The sequence below is a fragment of the Mirounga leonina genome, unplaced genomic scaffold (genome assembly GCF_011800145.1).
Source record: "Mirounga leonina isolate KUSES-001 unplaced genomic scaffold, KU_Mleo_1.0 Mir_95, whole genome shotgun sequence".
Taxonomy (NCBI): Eukaryota; Metazoa; Chordata; class Mammalia; order Carnivora; family Phocidae; genus Mirounga; species Mirounga leonina.
In genome coordinates this window covers 13,729,096-13,737,686 of record NW_023270865.1, presented here as the reverse complement: position 1 = coordinate 13,737,686, position 8,591 = coordinate 13,729,096, and the positions used below count along the sequence as shown (strand labels likewise).

General features: G+C 41.2%; 1 protein-coding gene across 1 annotated transcript; it reads right to left on the bottom strand.

Moving 5' to 3' along the window:
• Positions 1 to 1,391: 1,391 nt before the first annotated feature.
• On the bottom strand, positions 1,392 to 2,897 carry LOC118006203 (E3 ubiquitin-protein ligase RNF167-like). The gene has a single exon (XM_034998798.1). It carries the CDS (start codon positions 2,451 to 2,453, stop codon positions 1,392 to 1,394), a length of 1,062 nt encoding a protein of 353 aa, XP_034854689.1. The 5' UTR covers positions 2,454 to 2,897.
• Between the last annotated feature and the right edge of the window lie 5,694 nt (positions 2,898 to 8,591).

Genomic DNA, 8,591 nt, shown 5'->3' with positions numbered 1-8,591 from the left:
GGGGGATGGGTTAGCCTGGTGATGGGTATTAAAGAGGGCACATATTGAATGGAGCACTGGGTGTTATACACAAACAATGAATCATGGAACACTACATCAAAAACTAATGATGTAATGTGTGGTGATTAACATAACATAATAAAATAAAAATTAAAAAAAAAACAAATAATTGCAGTAGAATTTACAACTGATTTAATAGAACCATCTCAGTTCTAAAATTGTGATTTTAAATGCATCTTTATAGAAATAAAACTATGTATTAGCTTAAATACTACATCTTCTTCTAACTCTAGATTCTGTTTTCCAATATAGAATTCTTTCAGTGTGTTGTAAGAGTTATTTCAAGACTTGCATGAAAGAGAACACTCTAATTCAAATAACAGAGTTATACTGACAGTATTTAATCATTTGCATTACCAATGCAGTGTTGGGAAGATTGAGGTGAGTTGAAATTGGGCATACAAATAAGAACTTGCTTAGCTAACATCAACAATCATTAAAAAAGCAAAAATGACCTTAATTTCTAAAAAGAAAGGGTATAGTTAATGATCCCTTATTATCAAACTCCTGTCTTATACAATTACACATAGGCAGCTCCAGACAGAAAATATGGCTGAATAATCACGACTCTCAGGTGAAAACCATTTCAGATAGCATGGTTCCTTCATTTAAAGAGGTTTTTAGTTCCAAGATGTGAAAACACAAAGCTAAAAGGCATTCTCTTAAAATTCCACCCCAATTAGCCATATTTGAAAGCTAAATGACTGCATGTTAAAAAAGCAATTAAATCTGTTATATTTACATAGCCACTTAACACAGAAGAAGAGCACAGGATAGGTGACCTACAACCTAGTTATTTTTTGTCATGACCACATAGACATTTCAACAGTTTTGCACTCTCTAGGCATTAACTGATGACAATTAAACATTTAGATAAGTGTAGATTACTCAATTTATATTCACCCCTCTCAAAAATGGTTAAAAGAAATGCACTGAAATTTTTACAGATAGGAGAAATTGCACTGAGGCCAAATGTAAAATGTTAACATACCAAAGTAAATTTAAGACACTCTGAGTGATTTAAAATAATGTCTCTCATTTTTTTATTCTTGACACAAACTATAAAAATATGCTCTTTCAAATTGCTTTTGACAGCTTTCTGAATACTTATCTGAATCCTTTTTTTTTATTCCACAAATACAATTTTATTAACCCAGTAAGTGAAGACCCTGTCCCTTTCCACTCCCATCCCCTTCAAAGGGATATGGTTGGGTAAGAAAGAAAGAAACCTGGGGTGGAAATGTCTCCTATCCCTCAAAGAGGAAGACTGAAAGGAGGAAGAGGGACTGCGCAATTAGGTCTCCAGAGGGGAGGAGAGCTGGAGGGGAGTATCAGACCAGGACGACAGTAGAAGAGGAAGAAGAGGATGGGGAGGGTGATGGAACTATTGAAGACCCAGGAAAAACAAGCGGGGCTGGGGCTAGGGAGCCAAAGGATGTGGGAAGTATGAGGCTGGAGCCCAGAAGGGGGGTCCGTTCTGTGGCGGGGTGGTCCCTTGGCTCCCCTTCCTCATCACCCTCTTGCCCCTGAGTTTCTTCCTCCTGTTCCCCTTCTCCGGGACCCCTATGAACAGGCTGCTTGCAGATGGGGCAGGTCTTCCGGGTCTGAGTGAGCCAGGGGTCCACACAGCGGCTGTGATAAGCATGAGCACAGGGAAGGACCCTCAGCTTGTCTCCATCCTCATATTCATCCAGGCAGATGGCACAGACGTCGTACTGGTCTCCCTTCTGATAATCATGTATAGGAATCCGCTTCAGCTGCTCTTTGGTCAGTCGATTCCGCTGGAGCTGTTTCTGGTGCTGGATAAAACAAATTATCAGCCCCGCTCCCATGGACAAAATCAGCAGTCCCACAACCCCTGTGAAAGGGATGAGGCAATAGCCCAGGAGGAAGTTATTGTCTGGGACCAGAAGCACATGAGCTCCCTTCTCATAGACAAAGAGAGCACGCAGGTACTTGGAGCTCCTTTCCCCAGTAAACACAGACGGGATCCAGATCTGCTGCTGGATTTCCTCACTGTTCCACACCATATTCAGAAGTTCATTGGAATTTACATTGTGTACCACAGCTGCACCATACCCAGCCTTCTGGACGTTTAGGACCTTGAGGTCGAAGTTGCAGTCGAATCTCCGAAGAAGTGCAATAAAGACTGACCCGTTGGCCGAGGCCAGGGGTGGCGGGGCAACGGGGCTACAGGCGTTGGCTGGCTGAGCCTCCACAAGGAATCCGCGAAGTCCCTCATGGCTCAAGGAAGACCCAAAGAGAGCTGGAAGGTCTGCAAAGTCCATGCTGTTATTGTGGTCAGAAGTCGCTCGAATGAGCCCCCGGATGGGGGCCGCTCCCCACAGCACAGTGGCCATAGGCATGCAAAGCAGGAAGGCTGCAGGGTGCATGGCAGCGGGAGGGGAGAGGCGGGGAGGCCGCGTCTGGTAGCAGGTGCAGAAGCGGGATTCTGTGCTTCTCTCCGCCCTTCCTTCAGTGTCCCAGGAGTCCAAACATCCCAGCTACATAGGGGCGTGAGGCGGGAACCCCAACTCGGGGAATGAGATATCCAACCGGTTCAGGGGAGATAGTGGGGGAGACACTAAAATTATTCTTTTCTACTGTAAGGATAAAATAAGGAAAGGAAGCAAAGGCAAACACAAACGACAGGAAAACTTCCGGAAGAGTGGGAGAGTTCAAGGAGGCGGGACTTCCAGCCAAGTGGCTGGCTTCCTGTTTCCTGGAAAACGGTTTCCCACAGTGAAAGTCAGCGCCCTATCAGCACCCGGCCTGATCGCAAGATGACGGACTTCCGGTCCTCCTCTCCTCCCTCTGGTCCCTGGGGCTGTGGTATCTTCAGGTCTCGCGAGAGTGTTCACCACACTTACATCATACCCGCTGACAGCTTAGCCCGTCTATCGCGAGACGTTTTAACTGGCTTGCCTGGCACACTCAAACTCACTACGAGGCAGGCCATGGTAAAAAATTACTAGCAGATTATTACTTTCAGTAGGTTCTATGGCAGATGAATCCAGTTTAAGAATGCACATCAGTATCTACAAGTGTGAGTCCTTTGTCGGCCTACCTGCCAAACGAGCGTGTGAAATCTGAGATAATTCACAAGCAAATGGCCCAATGTGATACGGATAACCAAGGATCATCTGTGTTTAAAAGAATTTAACGTTTTAGTGATTTTATCCCAGTAACTCAATACAATCTTTTAAACTAATACGCTTCTATTGCCATTCCAGACACATTATGAATGGAGATTCTTGTCTCCATAAAATCTTACTTCTTTATGAGGACCAGTTTTGGCTAGAAGTTAACCTGCTGGGTGTTTGGATGGTAAATTTTTCTAACCTGTTGTAGAGGCCTGGAGATTATGCTATGGAATTGAATCCCTATGAGCAAGGGAATCACTAGGTTATCAAATCATGGGAAACCAAGACAGATTCTTTCTTGCGGGCCCATTTACAACATGAAAAAATATCCACTGGTTCTTTACCTTTCCATTTCTTACAGCTACCCTTTCTGTCTTTAAGTGTAATACCTAGAAGTCAAAACCTAGAGTAGAAAAGGAAATTATAGACCACTTTAAATAAAGATGTGTCTGATTGGCCAAGTCAGAAATGGAAAGGTTTTATTCTGAGCACACTGCCCTCCAGATGTGGGTGGCCACCTTCTCACATTACAGGATTATCCTGCCATTTTTGTACATTGGTTCCATTTGCCAAAATGTTCTTTCAGACTTGTTTCATCTCCATTTCCCTGTGTCTTCCAATTTGGAAGTGTAACAGGTTATTATATGCCGTTCTTCCTGCTTCATCATAATCTCGCTAAGGTAAAGCACAGAACAATAAGCTCTAAATACACCTACATTTGAAGACAGATGCTAAATCATTCCTTCAGGATGTTTTAAATGGGGTGGAGGAGAGGGGACACCAGTCCCACACTGGTCCTGCTGCGTGAGCTGGTTACTGACCTCAGTCTAAAAAGATAGAAGGACTGAGACGATCTCTTCAGAGCGAGTTATCAGTGAGCTGTGTCGACCCACACACACCCATGGGGAAGCAGAGGTGATGTTTCCCCTTAACCTCAAGCCAAATGAAAGGGACTTGAGAAATTCAAGGCCTAGACAAAAGGAGAAGGGAGTGTATTAGGTCAAGCTGCATTTCCACACCCAGAGAAGTTTCTCAAAATCCAAACATGGACCTTGCCGTGGGAAGCCCTTACAAAGAGATCCCTTGAAGGGTTCTATCTGAACGGGCAAAGGGACACCAAAACAGAGGGTGGGTACTAGAACGAACCTAGGGGCAGAGGGGTAGTCACAGGTGGCCAGCCCAGGGAAAATACTGTCTCCGTCAGGGGAGCATCAGAGAAGCTTCAGAAGAAAATATTGCCGAGAAATACACAAAAATACTCAGTGTGTATGAGTAAAGGGGTCAGATTGGGATGATTTGCTTTGTCAGCAGACACTCATTGCTACTGCCACTAGTGATTATTCCCCCTGAGGCTAATCCTAGAGAGGTCAAGAGCAGAAGCGAACCAGAGCAGAAGGGAAGCAAAGACAAGAGAAGCCTGTAGTACCTTCCCCCTGCCCACACCAAACACTCTGAAACTTTGAAATCTGAATTGGAACTGAGCTGGGGGAGGAGAGACTATGTAATGAGTCCGGGATTTTATATTATATCAGGCTACACTAGCATTATGCAAGTGTCATTCTGGACTGAACACTTAAACTAATCAAAGGCAGGGATGGATTCAGGTGTTTTGGGTCCTGGAGTTTGGAAACCTTCTTCAGTCAAAAAAACAAAAAACTTGGGACGTCTGGGTGGCTTAGTCAGCTAAGCGTCTGCCTTCGGCTCAGGTCATGATTCCAGGGTCCTGGGATTGAGCCCCACATCGGGCTCCCTGCTCAGCAGGGAGCCTGCTTCTCCCTCTGCCTGCCGCTTCCCGTATTCGTGCTCTTGCTCTCTGACAAGTAAATAAATAAATCAATCTTAAAAAAAAAATGTGATTTCAAAATCAGAAACAGAGCCTTAGGGAGGCTTATGCAAGTAGAAGACCATGAAACATTCTCCCAGTTCAGGGGAGCAAGAATCTTCTCTATTGCTTCTAGTACAAGGATTCTGTCCCAGAAATGAAGTTGCTTTGTAGGACATCTTTTTACCATAAAATTTGTGTTAAATATGTATTTTATACACACATATATTTTATATGTATAATATATATTATGTCTAGAGATTTCTAGAGATAATACATACAATATATACATCTGTATAATTATATATGTATCAATATATAGTGTTAAATATATATTTTATACATACATATATTAAATATATTTATATACACATGTATTTTATATCTAATATGTGTATCTCTAATATAGATATAAAATATGTATTAGAGATAATACATATTAGATATAAAATATATACATGCACATAATTATATATGTGAATATATAATTTTAAAATAACAGTCTCTTAAGTTAAATACAGGTTCATTAGCTTAACCTGTTAAGCTGTCTTCATTTTGTGGTTAGATATTCTGGATCAAATCCTCATCTGTTGTCACAGATGATTGGTAATTATCTCAATTCAGAATGTTTAGCTGGTAATGGTGATCAAAGCTATCTGCCTTTGTTCACTATTCTTCAGATGAATTGACATATTTGAAGGATCTCCACATTCAGCAGCTTCCTGATCTATCTTTAACTTTTCCAAAAAAATCCAAAGTTTTCCTCCCCCTCCCCTTAGTAATGGCCTTCTGAGAAAACTTTAAACAAAAGGAAATGTTTAATGTAGAACAATAAGGCCCCTTGATACGGTCTCTGACTATCTGGGGTCCTGTACAAGCCTTCCAATCCATATTGTGTCCTTCCAGTGGGAGAAAACAGTCAGTCAATTCAGCCGTGGCAAAAGAGTAAAGTTGTTGATGGGCATTGCATTATCTAAACAATTAGTGAATATATAGATTTTTCTCAACTTTCAACTCATTGTCCATACAGCAGAGACAAAATCATGTTATTGAAATGTAATCATTAATCACTCCAGCTTGCAAATATAAATGATTTCTAAGAGATTAAAAAAAAGATGCTAAATGTGAAGTATGCCAACATTGCTACTGCTCTATGCTCGACCACCTCTCTTTATAGATTTCCATGGTCTCTTCACCATTCTTCCCCACTGGATCCTTTTGGGTAAGATTCTTTATTTTCCAGCTTGTAAGGGGTAATTTACATTTAGATTATGGAGCCATTGGAGGGAAGGAGAAAAAGGAAAAGTAGAAGGAGCTAAAGCAGGGTCCAGACTCCTGACTTTGTCGTTCCAATGCTCCCAGCCAAGACAGACCCTGCACCTGTGTGTTAGATCCCCCTCCTTTCATGCTCCTGCAAGGTCATCCATTACTGTAGCCATTCTCCCTCTTCAGGGTCACCATTTTCTCCCTCCTTAATGGATCAATCCATTGGCCTATGAACATTTCTCCCAGGATTAAATATGAATGAATGAATGAATGAATGAATGAATGAATGAATAGATAGATAGATAATTGAAAGGTAGATAGATAAAATAAAAACTCTCTTTTGACCTCACTTTCCCCAACTGTTGTTCTCCTTTCTCTTCTTCCCTTTTAGCAAAACTCCTTAAAAAGGGCATTCTATAACTTACTTTCTCCAATTTTTCCCTTTCTGTTGAACATTCTTGGATCATGATTTGTCTCCCTCACTCCACTGAAACTGCTCTTCTCAAGGCCACAAATGATCTCCATATCACTAAATTCAATGATCATTTTTCAGTTCTCATTAGAACTGACCTATCAGAAGCATTAACCCATTTGATCATACCCTCGCTCTGGAAATGCTCTCTGGAAATGCTTTCCTCCCCTGGCCTCCAGATCAGTGCCTGCACCTGTTTTCTCCCTATGTCTCTGGCTCTTCTTTCTTGTCTCTTCTGTATTCCTTTTCTTCCCCCCATGTCTAAATGTTGCAGTGCCCGAAGTTCAGTCTTTGTACCTCTTCCCTGTGCTATCTGTATTCACTCCCCTAGAGATCTGACCCAGTTCCATGGCATGAAATACCACTTCTGTTCTCCCAAATCCATATCTCCTGCTCAGACTTCTCTTCACAATCCAGACCCAAACCCGTGTATCCAGCTGCCTTCCTATCCATCTGAGTATATAGTAAGCATCTCAAACTTAATTATATCCCAAACTGAGCTCTTGGTATTTTTCCCCAAACCAACTCATCCTCAATCCTTGCTATCATAAATAAAAACAACTCTATTATCTCTCTCTCAACTCCCAAATTGTCTATCAAAAATAATCCCATTGGTGATGCCGTCAAAATATATTCAAGATCCTGCTGCTTCATATGACCCCCCTTATCATCACCCTGGTCCAAAACACCATTATTTCCTAAATTATTGTAAAAGTCTCCTGATTGAGTTTCTTGTGTCTACCCTTGCCTCCCTTCACTCTAGTGCTTCTTTTATTAACTCAGAGCCTATTAAAACATAAGAGGATAGTGTCACTCCTTTACTCAGAAATTCCCAATGGCCTCCATCTCATGCAGAATAAAGAGAAAAGTCTGTCTATTACATGTAAAGTCACATGCATTCTCTGATCCCTTTTCTTACTAACCTTCCCCTTCTACTCTCTCCTTCAGCCACAAAGGCCTCCTTTCCCATCCTTGGACATGTCAGAGTTACTCTACACAGATTTTTTGTAATATTGTTCCCTCAACTTGAAATGCTTTCTTCTAGTATATTTGCATGGCTTGCTTTTTCTTGACAGTCCCTTTCTCAGCAAGAACTGCACTGGCCACCAACAGACATTGTAGACTCACTATCACTGTTTTTGGTTCTTATTGTTTATTACTATCTATTATTTATAACTAGACAACTGTATTATTTTACTTATGCATCTTTTTTATTGTCTCCTTCCCCCACTAGAATGAATAGCAGAGGATCATGAGAACAAGACTGCTTTTCAGGTTTATCCACCAGTATATCTTTATCATTCATCAAGTTGCTTCAGAGGTTGTTTATGTTCAACAAATATCTGTTGATATTTATTGAGTTTAGAGAAGATTTGGGTGGAGATTGAGATGGAAAAGGAGACCAGTTTGGGGGTTGGAGAGTGAGGGATATGGAGAAGCAGCTACAGGATATGGGAGATATTGGTAGAGAAGAGAGTGGAGGAGAGGATTTTAAGATGTGTTACTGTAAGTTTGCAAATTAGTTCCCCTCCATCATTTTTAATATCAATTTAACTTCTTTTAATTAATTTTTATGACTGGACTGCATTTCTGTTAATGTGATCTATGCAGACAGCATACCACTTAAGACCAGGTTTTTTAATTAAATAAAATCTAATTGTAAATGTTTACTTTTGTGTATATCATTAAAAGAAATATAAATTTACCCTTGTTGCAAAGCTTAATTCTGTTTGACCTCTGTGTACCCTTAACTCAGATTTCAGCTCCTTCACCAGCTTCTGTAGGAAATCCAACTGCACCTAGAATATGGTAAAATCAGGGTAGGATT